This window comes from Crocuta crocuta, unplaced genomic scaffold (assembly GCF_008692635.1).
Source record: "Crocuta crocuta isolate KB4526 unplaced genomic scaffold, BGI_CrCroc_1.0 scaffold131, whole genome shotgun sequence".
NCBI classification, from domain to species: Eukaryota; Metazoa; Chordata; class Mammalia; order Carnivora; family Hyaenidae; genus Crocuta; species Crocuta crocuta.
In genome coordinates, this window is record NW_027528977.1 from 13,739,558 (window position 1) to 13,759,542 (window position 19,985).

The 19,985-nt window shown below is 48.7% G+C and overlaps 1 protein-coding gene and 1 long non-coding RNA gene across 2 annotated transcripts in view; one reads left to right on the forward strand and one right to left on the reverse strand.

Annotated features, from left to right (window-relative positions):
* Positions 1-19,985, forward strand: part of STK10 (serine/threonine kinase 10) — a 118,062-nt gene that overhangs the window by 88,959 nt on the left and 9,118 nt on the right. Inside the window, exons 11-18 of the mRNA XM_077757325.1 lie at positions 3,999-4,122; positions 4,542-4,721; positions 9,010-9,102; positions 11,766-11,895; positions 13,489-13,613; positions 14,611-14,799; positions 15,274-15,399; positions 18,132-18,245. Of these exons, the coding sequence (XP_077613451.1) occupies positions 3,999-4,122; positions 4,542-4,721; positions 9,010-9,102; positions 11,766-11,895; positions 13,489-13,613; positions 14,611-14,799; positions 15,274-15,399; positions 18,132-18,245 (1,081 nt within the window). The remainder of the gene's footprint in view (positions 1-3,998; positions 4,123-4,541; positions 4,722-9,009; positions 9,103-11,765; positions 11,896-13,488; positions 13,614-14,610; positions 14,800-15,273; positions 15,400-18,131; positions 18,246-19,985) is intronic.
* On the reverse strand, positions 11,889-18,193 carry LOC144225995 (uncharacterized). Its single transcript, XR_013333495.1, has 3 exons — positions 18,107-18,193; positions 16,751-16,821; positions 11,889-13,077 (listed from the first exon to the last, which is right to left on the reverse strand). It is a non-coding gene; the product is annotated as an uncharacterized LOC144225995 (long non-coding RNA).

Sequence of the window (19,985 nt, forward strand, 5' to 3'; positions counted from 1 at the left end):
CGTGGGCCTGTGGGCCAGGGTGGAGGAGTGTGGATTCTATCCCAGGTATAGCCAGAGTGAAACAGCTGGAGAGTGACCAGCTCTCATGTCCCTCTTGGAAGATGGCTCTGGCTGCTGTATGAGTGTGGGCTGTAGAAGGGCAAGGTGGACGCAGGATGACAGGGAGACCCCGTCCAGGACAGCTGGGCTGCAGGCTCGGGCTGGGGCAGTGACTGGGAAGAGGGAAGAAGTGGTCAGTTCCACTTGCGTTTTGGAGGCAACAGCATGGAGACTGGTGAGGCGGGGAGAGTGTGAGGCAGAGCTGTCTTCTGTGAACCATCTTTGCACTTTGGAGGTGCTCAGGCCCCTAACAGCCCTCCACGGGGAGACCCTATTTCCACTATTTTGTAAATGACGAGACTGTTTTTCTTGGCAGGTAAGTACTTGCCCCGGGTCACCCAGGTGCAAAGGTAGAGCTAAGATTCTAACTAGACCCGTGTGAAGATTCCACCAGTCTGGAAGCTTCCTGGGGCTGCCAGGGGTAGGCCGAGCTCCCCCTGGAGCTCCCTTTGGGGCCAGGCCTTTGCAGGGTAAATTCATGATTATTTTGGAGAACATTTCTAGAACATCAAACACATCGATACTTTTAGCACAGGCATTCCAAAGCCAAGTGGAAGTGGTTTTGGATGCTGGGGTATTTCCCCCCTCTAGGGACCCCAGAGATGAGACACTGCCTTTTCATTAGTGGTTTTCTTCATGAATACACATACACATGTGTACACACACACACACACACACACACACACCTGTCCTCATCATGTGGGCTGGGGAAGCTCAGGCGGGGGGGTGGGGGGATGGTTGCTTTTGGAGGATGACACCACCTTCCATTTTCATGGTCACCTGGGAGGCAACCTGTCTCCTAAGTGCAGGCCTCATGGGCTGAGTTTCCTTTCCGTCATCTCTCCGGGTGGTTCAGGCTTCTGGGTTGAAATCCTAGATCCACCATACCCCATCTAGAATGGATGCTCTCTGGCCCTGGCCAGCTGTGTGCTGCTCAGGTTTGAAAGGTGAGACTTCACAGAGGTGGAGAAGCTTTTCTTATTTGCCTGTCATGGTCCAGAGGGCTGAGTGTCCTATATACCCGCTGCCATGCTCTGCAGGGGTGCGCCAGGCTCCCATTGTTTCCTGGCTGGCCGTCCCCGCCTCCTTCCCCTCCCCCCTTGTCCCTGTCATACCTGGATGCTAGGATTTCCAGAGGATTGGGTCACACACAGGCTTTTGAACCATGAGATCGGATATTCGCTCTCCCAGATTGAGGCTCCTAGGTCAGAGTTCTTCCTGTTTTTCCCTAAGATTGCTGGTGCCAGTGCCCGCCTTCTTAAGAATCTTAAGAATCAGCCTGGCTCTTGTCCTGCCTTCCCTGGTAAGAACCCAGGTAGGGCAGGGAGGTAATGTTAGAACCTGGCTGCCTACCTTCTTTGGTATGCTTTTGCTTTTTGGTCAGGTGTTCTTTGAGCCGTAGTTTTTCTGGAGTTAGGATTTCTATTTCTTTGTTAACATTCTCGACCCTTTCACTGCCCCAAGAGCAGAGGCTCAGATGGAAGCTTTCTTATGTGGCCGCGGAGAGTGTCTCTAGTTTTCCCGAGCCTGGGCAGCCTCTGCCTCTTCTTTCTCATGCGCACTCCAGCAGCCACCACTTCCTGTTAGTAACAGACTTAGCAAGCTTTACCACTTAGTTACCATGTCAGCCTCACACCAGGCAGGCACAATGGGCATCACCGCATTTTACCCTTAAAAGAACCTGAGAAGTAGACATGATCTGTGCATTTTACAGATGAAGGAACAGAGGCCTAGAGTTTGAGCGACTGCCTGGGGTGCCCAGCTGAAAGTTAGCAGAGCTACGATTCAAACAAGGTCGCTCCTGAGGGGCCACCTGATTCATAGTCAGGAGGCCCAAGTTCTTTCTGCGTCATTTTCTTTTCTTTCTTGTTCTTTGTAATTTTTTAAAATGTTTGTTTATTTTTGCAAAGAGGAGAGACAGAGTGCCAGGGGAGGGTCAGAGAGGGAGGGAGACACAGAATCTGAAACAGGCTTTAGGCTCTGAGCTGTCAGCATAGAGCCCAACGGGCTCGAACCCATAGACTGTGAGATCATGACCTGAGCTGAAGTCAGATGCTTAACCGACTAGGCCACCCAGGCACCCCATCATTTTTTTTTGATGATATAAATGATTTATATCAATCTTTAATGGATTTGTCCAGAAACACCATGAACAGTTCGGAGTTTATCCTGCAATTATTTTTTTCTGTGAGTAAACACCTATACACATCCACAATATATGTGTTATAAAATTAAGATCTATTATGTGGTTTAGGTCAGGTTTTTATTGTATTATATTTTGAATAAGTAATGTAATATCATGGTTCAAAATAAACAAAAATAAAAGGAAAGGGTAAATGTGCAAAAACTCTCTCCCTCCCTTTTCCATCAGGCATCCAGTTCTCCTCTCTGTGTTAGTATTTCATGGTATAGTCCTTCTTGTAGTAATGTTTAAGAAAGAAAGTGAACACACACACTATCTTGTCTTTAATTTTTCACCCAGAGGGTAGGGTAACATAATATACCCACTCGTCGACACCTTGCTTTTTTCACTTAGAGATTATTCCATATCTGTTCATAAAGAATTGTCACAATTCTGGGGCGCCTGGTGGCTCAGTCAGTTGAGCGTCTGACTCTTGATTTTGGCCAACGTCGTGATCCCAAGGTTGTGAGAATGAGCCCTGCGTCTGACAACATGCAGAGTGTGAATAAAAACATTTGAGATTCTCTCTCTCTCAAAAAAAAAAAAGTCACATTTTTAATAGATGTTTTTCCATGTAATTAAATATTTTATAAAACTTGATTCTTTTCATGGTTGTGTATACAAAACTAACATATGGATACCAGGTGGATACATTTTAATTTATTTAATTAGACCTAGAAAATAGACATTTACGTCATTTCCAATTTTGTGGTATTATAAATAATTTTGTTATGGATATCCTTATTCAGTGGTGCTGTGCATCTATGAATATTTCTTTATTTTTTAATGTTTTATTTATTTCTGAGAGAGAGACAGAGGCAGCGTGAGCAGGGGAGGGGCAGAGAGAGAGAGGGAGACACAGAATCTGAACGTGGCTCTGAGCTAGCTGTCAGCACAGAGCCCAACACAGGGCTCAAACTCATGAACCGTGAGATCATGATCTGAGCTGAAGTTAGATGCTTAACCGACTGAGCCACCCAGGCGCCCCTGAATATTTCTTTAGAATCAATATCCAGAAATGGAAATGCATGTTAAAAGGCATGAACTTATTACCAAATTGTCCTCCAGAAATGTGCGAATTTAAACTTATGAGCAGGTTATGAAAGTATTAACTTTCCCCTATAGTCTTGCCTTTTTAATGAAAATGGAATTTTTAATTTGCATTTCATATCCATATTAGGTAAATTAAAAAAAAATTTTTGGTTCATGTCTTTGTTTTCTGTCCCTTTTTAAATTAAAAAAAAATTGTTTTAACATCTATCCATTTTTGAGAGTGGGGAGAGACAGATTGAGAGAGGGCGGGGAGAGAGAGAGAAAGAGGGAGACACAGAATCCTAAGCAGGCTCTAAGCTCTGAGCTCTTAGTTAGCACAGAGCCTGGCACAGGGCTTGAACCCACAAACCCTGAGATCATGACCTGAGCCAAAGTTGGATGCTCAACCGACTGAGCCATTCAGGTGCTCCTTGTGTCCTTTTTTTAAAAGTAGGCTACTCCTGTTTTTCTTATTGATTTGTAAGTACTCTTTATACATTAAGATTATTAATGTTTTGTCTGTCAATAAATGTCAAATTAAGCCTGAGTTCTAGTTCTGCCTCTGCCCCCAGACTTTTGTGATGCCGTTCTATGCTCCAGCATTCAGTGTCTCTGGCTATGAATTATGTGGTCTCTGAGGCGGGCCACTTTCTCACTGGCATGTCTGCATCCTTTAACCCTGCAGGCGCCAGGAGCTCCGAGAGCTTCGGCTGCTCCAGAAAGAAGAACATCGGAATCAGACCCAGCTGAGCAGCAAGCATGAGCTGCAGCTGGAGCAGATGCATAAGCGTTTTGAGCAAGAAATCAACGTGAGTGTGAGAACACACGGGACCCTGTAGGGCTTCTTCCCTCCATGCTTTCCTTGGGGGCAATAGAGAGCCCAGTTCCTTTGGTTGCTTGGTCTCATTGGCTATTGACTTGTAAACACAGAATCTCATGAAGGTCACATGCTCCTCTGAGTCGTGTAGGAGGGTCTCCAGAGGGAGACTGACCTTTGCTGGGCCCCTTGCAAGAACTCTGCAAGGTAGATCTTCTGGTCTCCCTTTCATACATGAGACGACAGAGACTCAGGTTAAGTGACTTGTCCCGGGTCACACAGCAAAGAGGTGGTAGAGCTGGGATTCAAGCCCAAGTCTGAAGAGAAGCTCTGGGCTCTCCCCATCTTGCTTCCCATCTTCCTCCCAGGTAGAAAGTGACTTTGCTCAGTTTCTCCTTCCACTCCTTCCAGGCCAAGAAGAAGTTCTTTGACACAGAGCTGGAGAACCTGGAACGCCAGCAGAAGCAGCAGGTGGAGAAGATGGAGCAAGACCATGCCGTACGCCGCCGGGAGGAGGCCCGGCGGATCCGCCTGGAGCAGGATCGGGACTACGCCAAGTTCCAGGAGCAGCTCAAAGTGATGAAGAAGGAGGTGAACATGTGCTGGGCGGAGGCCAGGGCGTCTAGGTTGCAGGTGATCGAAACCCCAGCTCCGTCACACTTCAGCAACAGAGGAGACTTTGGGGAGCTCATATAACCCGAAAGGCTCATGGCCATGGGTCCGGAGTTCTGTGCTCCAGCTGCAGTATGAGGAGCTACTTCTCTGTCATTTGGGCCCTCCTTTCCTGTGTTGAAATCCCAGCTCAGCCACCCCAGCTCCAAGAGAGTAGGGGAGGAGAAAGGGCTGGCAGCCCACGGCGGGGGAGTCTGAGATGCTCCCACCAGAATGGGGGAGCTGGTGCTGGGTGGCAAACACAGTACATCTTTTGTGCCCTGCCTTCTCTCCTCCCAAAACAACAGTCCCCTAGTTGGGACCTACATGGCTCTTCTCTTTCCTCTCCGGGGGGAAGTGACAAAGAGGTAGATGGTCCTGAGGCCAGGGGAGGGAGGCGAATCTCCCAGCCTGCCCTGAGGAAGGGCACCTGGGTCTCAAAGAAGAGCGCACACTGCCCTGTGTGGAGCCTGCTGCCGGCAGGCTGAGACATACTTGCTGGCTCATTCCCAGTCTCCAGACGAACAGCTTCTAAGGGTGGTCCGTGGTGCTGCAGGCTTCAGAGCCCAGCTCCCAGGCTGCATTGTATGGGGGTGACATTTGTTGTATCCCAGGGGCCCCGGGCAGCTGCAGCGGCTGCGCTGGAGCGGGAGCACAAAACCTAAGCGGGGGTGCCAAAAACCTTGGTAATCAAGACAAATAATATAGTAGTGTAGTGTTTTAAAATCAAAGTTATTATAAAGTACTCATGATGAATGCACTGTCCGCTATTTAAAGTCAGGAATCAACAGGGCCACGTTTAGGGTAAGCCGGTGAGGATGGGTTCGACAAGTACTGGGCTGGATCCTGTCTGTATTTACAACTTGGATATTATGTTCACGATTCTTTGTTTTGGCATGGATGTTGATTTAAAAATTTTTATTTTTAAAGTATTTTTGAGAGAAAAAGCGCATGTGCATGCAGGGGAGGGGCAGGAGGGCGAGGATCTGAGGCCAACTCTGAGCTGACAGTAGAGAGCCTGATGTGGGGCTTAAACCCACGAACCGTGAGATCATGACCTAAGCCAGAGTCGGACGCTTAACCGACTGAGCCACCCAGGGGCCCCCGAATTTTTATTTTTATAGAAAATGTAATTTATCTTGATTACTGAGAGTTTTGGCATTGGTGCTTGGTGCCTCACTGGCCTTACCCTGGCCCCAGATCTCGTGCTGGGGTACGGCACTGACCTAAACATACCCCCAGCTCTCGTGCAAGTGCGGGAGCACAGGCTTGGGAGTCAGGTCCGGTTCGGAGTCTTGGCTCTGGGTCACTAACTGTATTGAGCTTTGGACAAGCGACCTTCCTGAGTTATAGTTACCTCCTATCAAAACGAGAGCTATTTAGCACCTCTTTTCTTGACTGTCTACACGTATGGCCCTGTGCTAGGCACTCGGGGCACTCACCAAAATAGATAGGGTCTCTATCCTCAAGAAGCTGTTAATTGCCATGGAATCCAGAAGTTTTTGGCCATTTCCAGTGTTCATTTAAAAAAAATTATTTTTGAGAGCGAGAGAGCACGAGGGAGGAAGGAGAGGCAGAAGAGAGACGGAATCCTAAGCAGGTCCATGCTCAGCACAGAGTCCAACATGGGGCTTGATCCCATGACCCTGGGATCATGAGCTGAGCCAAAGCCAAGAGTCGGATGCTCAACCAGCTGAGCCAGCCGGGCACCCCTGATGTGCGTTTTCCATACCAGTCTCTTTCTCCTTTCCTTCTGACTCTCAGCAAAACACAAATATCAGACCCTTGGTATTTTTTGGTATTTTCCTGTGAGTCCCTAAACCTTTAGTTTTCATTATTTTCTTTCTCTCTGTTGTTCATGTGGTATAATTTTTATTAGTCTTCGAATTCACGGGCTTTTCTGTCGCCTCCACTCCACCCTGGGTCCATCCAGCGCTTTCTGTGTTTTTAATGTTAGATGCTTTATTGTTTGGTCCTAAGCTTTCTAATTGTCTCTGTTGTAGAGTTTGTATTTCTCTGTGGCAACATTCTCTCTCTCCATTAAGTTCAAATATGTTTGCCTTTACGTGACGGAGTGTGGTTATAAGAGCTGCTTTCCAGTTTTTGTCTGATCATTCCAACATCTGTGCCACCTTGGAATTGACATGTGATGATTTTTTTTTTTTTGCAAACAGGTCACATTTCCTGATTGTACGTAGAGTAATTTTGGATTCTATCACTGATATTTTGTGAATGTTCTAGTCTGTAGACTCTGGGTCCTGTTATAGTCTGGAAAACGCTGACTTTTTTGGTTTAGCAGGCAGTTGATCAGTTAGGTTCAGACCACAGGTTCTGTTCTGCCTTCTGTGGGCGGTGGCTCTGACGGCAGTGTAGTTTTCAAAGCCCCTGCCGGCCCGCTTCGGGTCTGTCTTGCTCCTGCTCGGCTCGAGGGAGCGGAGACGTGCATGGGCTCATGCACAGAATCAGGGTTTCCCTCCGGCTGTCTTCTTTCTGGGGTTCTTCCTACACCCTGATTCGCAGGCCCCTTTCCCGGTTCTCTGGCCAGAAGCACGAGGTTTCTTACAGAGTCTTACCTGCCGTTCGCACTGCACCGCCGTGCAGGTCTGGGAGTGGCGCAAAGGCAGGACTGCAAAAGGGAAAACAAACGAGGAAACTCGCTCCTGTATCGGCCCCTCCTACAGGCTTTGACTCCTCTGATAGTCACCCACTTCTGTTTACTTTTGAGTCCTCAGGTAGTTGTTTTCAGGTAGTGGTATTTTCTCCAGGGCTTTGCATTGTGATTGGCAGGAGAGAGAGAGGCTTACACTGACCATGCCAGAAGAACTCCCTTGGAATATTCTTTTGATCATGGCCAGTATTTTTCCACCAGCTGTGCTCCTAAGAGCCCTCTGTCAGTGAATTTAGGGTGTCAGGCTCCTATAGAGGTGTGGGTTCCTTAGAACTGTCTGAGGAACTCCGGGTGCCTCAGAGAGAAATGTCATGAATCTCTTCTCCCTCTTCTTTTTTTAAAAATTTTTAATGTCTTTATTTTATTTTGAGAGAGACAGAGAGTGAGCGGGGGAGGCACAGAGAGAGAGGGAGACCCAGATTCTGAAGCAGGCTCCAGGCTTTGAGCTGTCAGCACAGAGCCCGACGCGGGGCTTGAACCCACGGACTGTGAGATCATGACCTGAGCCGAAGTGGGATGCTTAACCGACTGAGCCACCCAGACGCCCCTCTCTTCTTTTTCTAAAAGACAGAAGCTGGGGGCACCCAGCTGGCTCATTCGGTAGTGTGTGCAACTCTTGATCTCGGGGTTATGAGTTAGAGCCCCACATTGGGTGTAGAGATTACTTAAAAATAAAAAATGAGTAATAATATAAAAGCAGAAATCCACTTCCAGCTGGCTTGAGAACACTTACAGGCCTCTGACCAGGAGGCCACAAGTGTCATTGGGAACGCTTCTTTTTTCATGTCTTGGCATTGCTTCCTTGCACTGATTTTTTTGTTGCTGGTGGGCCCCTCCAGGGTGGCCCACCGCGGCCTACATGCTCCTAGTTTAGCAACCCCGGAGGGCAGAGAGCTGCCTTCTTTGATAGTTCCAGTGCACATCCTAAAGCTCTCACTGGCCCAGCAAGGGTCACAGGCTCATCTCTGACCCAGTCCCTGAGGCCTGGGCCTGGAACATGTGGCCCAACAGCCTGCGTCGTATGTATGCCTGGCCCAGAGCCAGATGGAGGTGGAGGGTGTCAGCGCCACCTGAACCCTCAGGAACAGAGGGGGGTTCCTAACACGTGTATTCCTACGCAGGGAGATACCACCTTTGAGGGCTGAGAAAAAGCTTCGGTTATTGTAAGGGTTTAACAGATTGACGGTTTGTGGGGCTAATATTTCATGGTGGTGGGTGATTAGGAAGAAACTGTCTATAGAGGTTTCTGGGGGCACAATAGTGAAAAAAGGCTAGGAAGGGCCGCCCTAAAGGAAAGGAAGGTGCTGCCAGCAGAAAGTGGTGACCTCTTCGCTCTGGGGGAGTCTGAAACCCGAGGCGGCAGCAGACAGGAGTAGGCAGTGGGGACCCCCTGTCAGAGGGGCTTGATGGAGAGCAGGGTGGGGGGCCAGTGTCTAGAAAGCTGAGCCTTGTCTTTGGCCTCCCTGGCTCAGGAGTCCTGGTGTCACGGACTTACTTCCAGGAAGTGTGAGGTGGGACGCGGACCCTGGCCTGACGCACCCTCTGCTATTTCTGGTACAGGTGAAGAACGAGGTGGAGAAGCTCCCCAGGCAGCAGCGGAAGGAGAGCATGAAGCAGAAGATGGAGGAGTATGCACAAAAAAAGCAGCTTCTCGTGAGTCCTTGACCCTGAGCTGGGGAATAGAGGGGTTGGGTAGTCCCAGGTGTGAGAATCTGAGTGATGATCAGGTTCCTCCTCTGTCTTAAATCCAGCCTTCCTTGATTGCTCTCACTCCAGCTAGAAGGGAGCTCCCTGTGGACACTCCAGCCCTTCATATCTGGGTCTGAGGGCTGTTTGTAGGTCGTGTCTCTTTGAATAACCCAGTACATCCACCTGCCCACTTGGCACCTTTTGGAATCTTTGACATCCAAACCATGACCTCCCAGACCTGGTCCTGTTCTTGTATTCTGAGGGGGCACTGTCCTCCATCCTGCTCTCAGGCCAGAAACCTTGTCATTTCTGACACTTCCTTTCCCTCCAACCCTTTATCGCCTCCTGAACATGGATTTTGTTTGTTTTTAAGCTCCAGACTGTCTCTGGATCTGCCAACTCTGTCCGTATGTCTGTGACTCCCTAGCCATTGGCATCTTTTGCCTGGACTGCTGCAGTAGCCTCCCAGCTGGCCTCCCTGCTTCCTCTCTTGCTCTCCCACCAGCCGGTGTAATCAGTATGAACTCCAGATCTGATCATGTCACCCTCCCCTACAGCCTTGTGTCCTGAAAACCTTCAGGGGCTTCCACTGTGTCCATAAGACCAGACCAGCCTCCGCATGTGCTTACAAGGCTCTGTGGGTCTGGCGCCTGCCAGCCTCTCCCCACTCAACTGAGTCCCCTCCGCCCCAGCCTCACCGGCCGTCTCCTTGGCCCTTGTCGGACCGTGTGCTTGTTTTTCTCCCACTATGGAGTCTGTGCATTTTGCTGCCTCTGCCCCCAAACGTACAGAAAATTAGAGTCGACTCTTAAAATGCTTTTGTATATCACCTGGCTTAGCATTCATGGCTTACCAGGGTAGGTGCCGTTTGTTTTTCCCTTTGCAGAGAAGGAAAACAAGGCTTATAGAGGTGACTTTGTACAGTTAATGTTAGGGGCCAAGGCCTCAAACTCAGTCTGACTCCAGACTTGATGTTCTCCCCAGGATGCCATCATACTTGCCTACAACCTGTCCTTTGATGCTATGATCAGAAAAAAAATGCAGGGCTGGGGAGGGTGGGGGAGACAGGCCCCTATCCTCAGAGAGAGAGAGCAGATTGACCCTTTAAGGGGGGGCATTCTCACAGTGGCATCAAGAGCCTCAAAAATGTACACATTCTTGGCCTGGATTTTTCTGCTTCTAGAGACTAATCCTGAGGATTAATCATCACAGAGGTTCACAAATAATTAGCTACCAGAGTGTGAAGAGCAGCACCATCTAAAATAGATGGAGCCCGGGGGGGCTTAGTCTGTTAAGCGTCCAGTTCTTGATTTTGGCCCAGGGCACAATCTCCCAGTTCATGAGTTTGAGCCCCGCATCAGGCTCTGTGTGGACAGTGCAGAGCCTAATTGGGATTCCTCTCTCCCTCTCTCTCTGGCCCTTCCCCACTCTCTTACTCTCTCAAAATAAATAAATAGAGACAACTTGGAAACAAATTTTTAGGTATTGGATGAATAAGGTTAGGGTAGATCTGTGTCATAAAATACATTTGGCCATCAAGACTCATTTGATTAGAAGATTACATGGAAAGGCATTATTCATTTTTAAAAATGATAGTAAGATAAGACAGAACAAATTTAGCACCATACACATTTTTAAGCATCCAGTTCAGTAGCATTAAGTGCATTCACACCGCTGCACAAACCACCACCACCGTCCCTGTCCGGAACACTCCGTCTTGCAAAACTGAAACTCTCCCCGTTCAGTAACACCCCATGCCCTTCCCCAGTCCCTGGCAATCACTATTCTACTTTGTGTCCCCACAAATCTGACCTCCTGACGGTGGGATCATACGGTATTCGTCCTTTTGTGTCTGCTGTACTTAACACGTCCTTGAGATTCATCCATGTTGCGGCGAATGCCAGAATTTTCAGGACCGGAAGATTCCATCGTGCACATATACCACATTTGTTTTTCCACTCTTCCGTCTGCACGCACCTGAGTGGTTTCCATCCCGTGGCTGTTGTGAATGTGGGTGTACAAATCTCTAAGTCCTTTTAAGTTCTCTTTGTGGAATAAGAGATGTAAATATGTGCATAGATACACCGAAGCCCGTTGCTCCTCCTGGGCGACAGGATGAGTGAGGATCTCTAGCTTCTGCTTATGTGTTCCTAAGGTTTTTAAATTTAAGTTTTTTAAATCTTACTATGGAAAGTTAAAAACATAGACAGAAATAGGCACAGTAGGAACCCCCGCATACCCGTCACTTGGTGTAATTGGGAGCTCATGTCTCCTCACTTCCCACATATCCTGCCCACACCTGTGAGTGTCTCTAGGGATCCACAGTCCTGTGAAGTCACCTAGGAATTTAAATATCAGAACTGCTTAATGACATCATATTTGCAGTTGGGTCATCAGTCACATTTCCACTTGTCTCATGAGTGTGTTTTTTTTTTTTAATCTGTTTTTTAAGTCAGGGTCCATGTAATAAAGCATGATCGCCACAAATGGTTGCCGGGTCTCTAAGTCTTAGATTTCCCCTGCGTATGTTTTCTTCGCTGATCATGAGGACTTTTCTTCTGTAATATAAGTGGATGTTGAGACGCTGGACCCGGTGCTAAAGGTCTGTCCTCCTCTCTCCCGCCCAGGACCGGGACTTCCTGGCCAAGCAGAAGGAGGACCTGGAGTTGGCCATGAGGAAGATCACCACGGACAACAGGCGGGAGATCTGCGACAAGGAGCGGGAGTGTCTTACTCGGAAGCAGGAGCTCCTTCGAGGTGGGTGTCAGAGAGTGGGCTGTGCCAGGAGCTGCTAGGTTCTCTTCCATCCTGAAACCGAGCAGCTCCCTTCAGGGAGACACATAGGGAGAGACCCCAGTGAAGTCAGGACGGAGGCACGGAGCCGACATTATTTGACATTTTCCCTGATGTTGAGGAGAGCAAGCAGGCCAGCCATATGGAGCCGTAGAGCTTGTAACAGGTGGCAGGGGGTGGGGACCAGTATCGAGCCCCTTCTAACATTCATTGCACATGGAGTGACGGCTCTGCCAGGCCGTGGGCCACACTGCATGGCTTGCTCTCCCCGAGTCTTCACTTTCACCCGATAAGTAGTTTCTGTAGATGAGGAACAAAGGCTGGCAGAGCCACTGTGCTTTGGCGGGGGCTGCTTGGCTAATGAGTGGCAGACTGGGCTGTGAACGTGGGTCTCCTCTCAGCCGAGCTCCTAAGTGCCCTGGTGTGCTGGTGCGCCGACAGCTTCACGGCACGGGCCACTCCCAGAGGGAGGAGGAGCAGGGGAGCTCCCGGGGACAGAGGGCTCCTGTATCTGGATGGGGTCACTAGCAGGGGAGTCTCTGGGGCCGAGCTGTGAAGGGCTTAGGGTCTTTCTGTGGCCCCAGGCTTACCTTCTCTGTGCCTAGCAGATGCCGGGTACAGTTTTGTGGGGCATGCAAAGCAAGTGGGCTCTAAATGGCCAAAAGTCTGTTGTTTGAGCTACTTCTAAGACAGTTGGGTGGGAGAAGTTTTGAGAGCCAACAGTCCAGCCTGCGGTAAAGTAAAACCACATGGCCGTGTACAAGTGCCGCCTCTGGTGTATTTACACAGCAGGTGCTACGGGCAGGGCTGTGACGGCCAGTACAGGCAAGTATCGTACACCCCTCAGCACTGATGTGGGGCAGCAAAATGGGGTCCTTGAGGTTCTGACGAGCCACTGAGGTTTCAGGAAAGCCTTTGTTTTCTTTTTTGGTCCCATGATGTTGGTAAGAACCACCTTACTTGTGGGACAGTGGCTCTGATTTTGACGAGGAAGGCAGATCACTGTGCTGATATACTGGGTGGGGAGTTACCAGTTTCCATAGATCAGGAATGCAGTGAAGTGAACACTCATGTGGGTTGAGCGCAGTCCGCTCTGTGCCTCGCAGGTCATGAAGTCTTCATCTGACACCAGCTCTGTGCCTGTGGCTGAGCAGAAGGTCAATTAATAGACTTGCAGTGATACGATGCCAGATACTGCTGTCTTAATAATAATGTATATGTAAGGGGTACAGAGTGGCCAAGGAGGGTGTCAGCCATTTTTCATGGGGTTTTGTGACCCCTCCCCCCTGGCCATTAGGAAGGCAGAAGTGCACTGTGAGCTGAACATAAACGTGTCTCCCAAGAACATTGCACACATTTGGTAGAGGCGGAAGCGGAGGCCTGGAGAGGATTTGTTACCCATCCCAAACCACAGTGAAGGGGCTGGGTGCCAGCCTGGGTCTCTGTTCCTCTGCCTCCTGACTCCATTCACTTCCTGGTGTACCATGCTCCCGGGAGCGAACATCTGATGCTGGAGAGGGCAGGGCTGCCATCTCACAGGCCTCCTGTCGCCCACAGACCGGGAGGCCGCCCTGTGGGAAATGGAGGAGCATCACCTGCAGGAGAGGCACCAGCTGGTGAAGCAGCAGCTCAAAGACCAGTACTTCCTCCAGCGGCACGAGCTGGTGCGCAAGCACGAGAAGGTGAGGTCCCGACTGGGCGACGCATGGGGGCTGCTGCCACAGCCCTCGGAGGGCTGAGGCTGTTCCGTGATGGGGCACCGCTTGGGTACCATCCGTGCTCCCAAGAGGAGGCAGGTGTCGGTCACGGTAAGGCCCTGGGAGGTTCTGGGGGTGTCCTTCCTCAGATCAAGGGGCCGGGAATCGGGGAAGCCATGCAGGGAGGCAGATGGCAGCTCCCTTGCTGACTTAGACACCTTAGTGTGCGTCTTTCACTTGTTTCCTCTTCTCCATGACCTTTCCATTTTCCCCTCCTCTCTCTCTTTTGCGTACATTTCCCTCAGAATACTTGTAAGTCTCAACTTAAACACCACCTCTGCCAGGAAGCCTTCCTTACCTCCCTCAGACCAGGCAAGGGCCCCAGCTGTGTGTGGCCAGAGCACTCTTTATTTCTAATTGTCTAATTGTGTAATTGTCTGCCTTGATTTGGTCCCCTTAGTAGGAACAGACAAACTGAGATCTGGATGCACAATTAATGGGTAATTACAATTCCTAATCTAAAAATGTGATGATGGACGCCAGCTTTGGGCTGTGGTGGCTCCAAATAAGGGTGCTCAGCTTGGCTAGGAAGTCAGGAGAAGGCTGCTTGGAGGAGGTGATACCCATGCGAGGTTTTGAAGTACAAGTAGGTGTCTGGTGAAGGAAAAAGTCAAATTTATCACGACTTTTTTAAAGTATGAATTGACATCTGCCATAAGTAGTGTACACTTAGCTCTGAGGTGTTAGCTTTCATGGCACGCCAACCAATGATGAGATAAGAAGGCATTTAGAAGGTAAGAGTCCAAAATGGTATTAACAAAAAGTAACACTTTCTGTTGTCACTTTAAAAATTAGCGGTGGAAATAAAACGATAGCAGCCTTGCTCTGCTGAGCATTCAGGGCCCTGCAGGTCCCGGGCTCCCTGGTGGAGTGTGGCAGCCTTTGGCGTCTGGTCACACCCGCAGCCATCCCCCCCCCACAGGAGCGGGAGCAGATGCAGCGCTACAACCAGCGCATGCTGGAGCAGCTGAAGGTGCGGCAGCAACAGGAGAAGGCGCGGCTGCCCAAGATCCAGAGGAGCGAGGGCAAGACGCGCATGGCCATGTACAAGAAGAGCCTCCACATCAACGGTGCGGGTAGCGCCTCCGAGCAGCGCGAGAAGATCAAGCAGGTGCGGGCTCTGTGTGTGTGCTGCGGAGCGGGGGGGCCTGGACTGTATGTGCTTGGGGAGGAGAAGATAGAAGCTGCAGCACGGGGTCGGGGAATGAGGGTGCCGGTCACAGCCTAGAGGCCGCCCGGCGAACGCCTTCCTGGCGGTCAGAGGAGGAAGCTTGGTGTTGCCTTCTCACACCGCTTCCCTTTCACACTCTGTCCTGCCGCTTCCTCTGCTGGCAAACCCCTTCCTCTCACCCACCAGGACCCCCCTTGCATGTCACCCCTCTGTCTTGGGGATGTGGCGTTGGTGGCCCTGGGCTCCTGTGCGGTGACGCGCACTGCCTTAAGCACATGGTCCAGCACAGTGCTTAGGAAGTGGGCACAGACCAGCCCCTCCAACCGGGCTTTCTGGAACGGCGTGGGGGGTAGACCCCGCAGCCACCAGCCAGGCCCGTGGCCCTCTGAGGCCCCCACCCTCTCTCTGTTCCAGTTCTCCCAGCAAGAGGAGAAGAGGCAGAAGTCGGAGCGGCTACAGCAGCAGCAAAAACACGAGAACCAGATGCGGGACATGGCGGCACAGTGTGAGAGCAACATGAGCGAGCTGCAGCAGCTGCAGGTACCGCCCTCCCCCCTTCTCGGCTCGCCTCTACAAGTAGAGGGACTCTGGTCCCACAAGCCCAGGCTAAAACGGTTCCAATCCTACTGTGTACTGTTGGCCAGATGCCATCGTCCTCAAGCTGTAGTTCCTGTATCCATAACGTGGGGATGGGGGTGAGAATCCCTGTTTGGGAGGCTTTGTAAAGGAGATGACTGAGCTGAAAGGGCCTGACAGTGGCCTGCCTACTGGCTTTCTTATTCATCACTGTGTGTTGGGACGAGGCATCCCAATGACCCTAATACCCAAAGCAGACATCACAAGTAAGGGAAGCGGCAAACCGTGGTTTGTGTTTGTTCTTATGAACACAGACGTGCAAATCCTTAATAATATATTAGCAAATTGACTCCAACAATGTCTAAAGAGAATCATACACCATGACCAAGCAGGCTTTATCCCAGGCTGGCTCAACATTCAAACATCGGTATAATCCATAACATCAACAGGCTAAAGAAAAATCACATGATCACAGCAACAGATGCAGAAAAAGCATTTTGCAAAAGCCCAGCACTCATTCATGACGATCCTCTCAGTAAAAGTAGGAATAGAGGGGAACTTCCTTAACTTGAGAAAAACCTACAGCTAGTATTATCCTTCACAGTGAGGAGCTCATAGCTTTCCCACTGAGATCAGGGATGGGCAGCTTGGCGTTGCCAACCTCTTAGGGGCCCCTTTCCCTAGGGAGAGCCTGCCCTCTTCGAGTTACCTGCCTCCCACGCTTGCCCCTGCCTGAAGGGCACCACCCAGGAGTTGGTACTTGGGAGCCTCCTTGTGGTGGAGCAAGGCACTGTCATACCTGAGGGAAGGGCAGACTCTGTGACTTCCGGAAACTGCTGCTGTACCCATTTGGCAACTTCTGGAGAGGCAAGGAGGCATGGAGGAAACCTGACAGGCCTTGAAGCCTAGGTAGGGTCTCTGTCATTTGTCACTGTGTACATCTTAGCCAAGTCCCTCACCGTCCACATCTGTTTTCCCTTCTCTGCCTCACGGGCAGGATTACCTGAGAACCCATGTAAAGTGCCAGGGGCCCAGCTTCTGGCAGGTCAAGCGCTGTCCATGCTGCAGTAGTATTTCTGACTAAACTGATTTCTAAACTCTCAGGAGCTTTGAGCTTGAAACCCCAAATGAAAATCCCCCAAGGTGTTCCACTCTTCCAACCCAAAAGGATTGAGGTATCTGGATGGAGACCCTTTCTTCTTGCTTTATAAACACCTTATAAACCACAAGATTGACTCTCTTGAGGAATCAACAGGGACTTATCACTTCTGCCTAGGAGAAATTCCAGGTGAATTTTGTGAGGCAGATAGCTTACCTCAGAGAGAGAATAATAAAGTTGGGAATGTCTCTGTCAGGTCCGTGTCCTCATCTTTACACAAATCTCTCCTGAGGAAGTGATATATAATACAGAAAATTACATACATAATTTATATGAATATTTACACACATAGATTATCTTAGCTCTGGCTGCCATAACAAAATACCAGTCTGGTGGCTTAAACAGCAGTTTAGTTTCTCATAATTTTGGAGCATGGAAATCTAAAATCAGCTTGTCGGTGTGGCTGGGTCCTGGCAAAGCCTCTCTTCCTGGCTAGTGGATGGCTGCCTTCTTGCTGGGTCCTTACATGGCAGAGAGAAAGAGAAAACCACCTTCCTAGTGCCTCTTCTGAGGACACTAATCCCCATGATGAGGACCCCACTCCAGGACCTTATTTAAATTTAATTATCCCTGGAGCACCTGGGTGGCTTAGTTGGTTGAACATCTCCACCTCAGGTCATGATCTCACAGTTCGTGAGTTCGAGCCCCACATCAGCCTCATGGCTATCAGCTCAGAGCCCTCTTCAGATCCTCTATCCCCTTCTCTCTCTGCCCCATTCATGCTCTCTCTCAAAAATGAATAAACATTAAAAAAAAAAACCCACAAACGTAATTATCTCCTAAAGGTCCCACCTCCAAATACCATTATATTGGGGGTTAGGGCCTCATCATATGACTCTTGGTGGGGACACAATTCAGTCCATAGCACAGATGGTTAACACAATGCTATTTAAAATAGTGAAAATTAAAACCAACCTCAGTGACCAAAAATAGAGTATTTAAGTGGATTTGATGAATCTATACTGTGGGATATTCTGTAGCCATTAAAATTTTCATTAAAAACAATGAAAAAATGTTAATTCTTTAGAAGTTAACTAATGTTTACATTATAATGTAATTAGTTAATGTAAATTACATTATAATGTTAAGGGTGGTGGGAAAGCAGGTTTCAGTTGGGTGAGCTAAACATTTAGGACAGAGCTTGACAGGATATAGATCAAATTTTTGCAGTGGTTATCTCTAGTGGTGGGATTAGGACACATTTTTATTATTAATAGTTTTATTGTTTTGTTAAAATGACATATATGTTCATGTTGAAAAATTCAAACAATGCAAAATACAGCACAAAGAAGAAAGCTTCAAATTACTGCAGATCCCACTACACAATAAGAACTATTAACATGAATATTCTGAAATATTCCTCCAGGCAGCTCTTGGTAGGTATGTATTTATATTCATAGAGTTTCACATAAATTATAATCAAGGAGAAGAAATACTACTACTGGTGCCATCCTGGCTGTAGCATGAAGTATGTTTCAGCCTTCTGCACCTCTGCCTTCTAAGTTTTCTTACCTGTTCTGCCTGGGATTTGTTCCAGAATGAAAAGTGTCACCTCCTGGTAGAACATGAAACCCAGAAGCTGAAGGCCCTAGATGAGAGCCATAATCAGAACCTGAAGGAATGGCGGGACAAGCTGCGGCCACGCAAAAAGGTAACCACGTCAGGGCTCATGGGCTTTTCTCCATGCTGAGCCACAGGTGTCTGCCTAGAATGTAAATATAGATAAGATACAGATTTACTTTTACTTTAGGAAATTGGTTCATATGACTGTGGTGGGCTAGTAAGTCTGAAGTCCACAGGGCAGGTTGTAGGCTGGAGTTCCAGGGAAGAGTTGATGTTGCAGTTTCAAGGCCCACCTACGCTAGGGAGGGCAATCTGCTTTACTCAAAGTCTACTGATGAAATATTAATCACATCTAAAAGTTCTTTCACAGTGCCATCTCAATGGGTGTTTGACCCATTACTTGGTGCCCATGCCTTGCCAGGTTGACACAGAAAATTAACCATCACAGGGCCTCAGTATGGTCATTTGCAAAGTGGAGATGTGAATGTTGTACAGTATGTAGAGTATGATGCAGAAAAGTCATCAGCCCATAGTACAGACCAAGGACATACTCATTTCCGCCCACTCTCTGAGAAGGAAGCTGCCTTAATTGCCCATGATCACATGTCTTGAAGCCCTGAGGTTTGTTCTGCCATCATACATCAGCTCTGCTCGCTTTAACTGTGGTCTGGACAAGAGGCAGTGGCCCACCTCAGCTAAATAGTGGCCTTGGAAGTCCTTGAACTGAAGCTTCCCTAAGCTGTGCTAATGGGGCTTTATGGCTGGCAGCTGGCCAGGGTCCTAGACCTTTCTGTCAGCAGGCCCACATTCATCATTTTCTGTTATCATGGCCTGTTGGGACTTTTGATACTTGACACTCAAATCAATAATGCTCCTGCTGACACAGCCTGACTCTGGTATTGGGAAATAAATGTTCACCTGGTTCTCTTACCTGGGTGTTCTATACCCTTGGCATGTCCTGAGAGAGAGTCTGAAGATGAATGATCACACTGCCTCTAGCAAGTGCCTCATATTTCAGGAGTGCCTGGATTTAGGGGAGGTGCCATGGTATATGTCTGGGGAGATGGCATTGGATTTTGCCTGTGGGCAATTCTTTGTAGAACTGTCTATCATTAACCACCCGGATTACTTAGTGTTGGAGCAGTTAACCAGAGGTGATAGAAATGCTCTTTTGCACTCTTGTGTTCAGTCAGCAGTCTTGAGCTACACAGGGGAAGGGAGATGACTGTACACTGTGGAATATTTTTAGAAAAATTCAGACTTCATTCTTTCAAGTAAGTATAGACTATCTGGTAGCATCAAGAAAGTGTTGCTTGGGTCACAGTTAACACAGAATGTGGCCTCAGACAAGACCTTCCTTCTCAACCTTGCTTTTTAGGACTGTAAAATGGAGATAACATTTCTTCCCTTAAAGCATGTGTTAGTAAACTATGGTCCATGGGACAAATCTAGCCTACTATCTGTATTTGTAAATAAAGTTTTATTGGAACACAGCCATGCTCATTCATTTACACATTGCCTCAATGGCTGATTTTGAACTATAATGGCAGTTGAGTAGCTGTGAGAGAGACCTCACAGCCTACAAAGCTGAAAATATTTATAATCTGGCCCTTTACAGAAAAAAGATGACAGACTCCTGCCTTCGGTTATATAGATGAATATATATGGTAGGTAGAAGAGAGTAGTGCTTAAGAGCACAGGCTTTGGATGAAGTTCTGGTGCCCCTATTACTAGCTATGAAATGCTGGGCAAGTTACTAAACCTCTGTTCATAAAGTGGTAGCCATTATAATTAAATTGTTATTCCTATAGCAGAGGTCACAAACTGA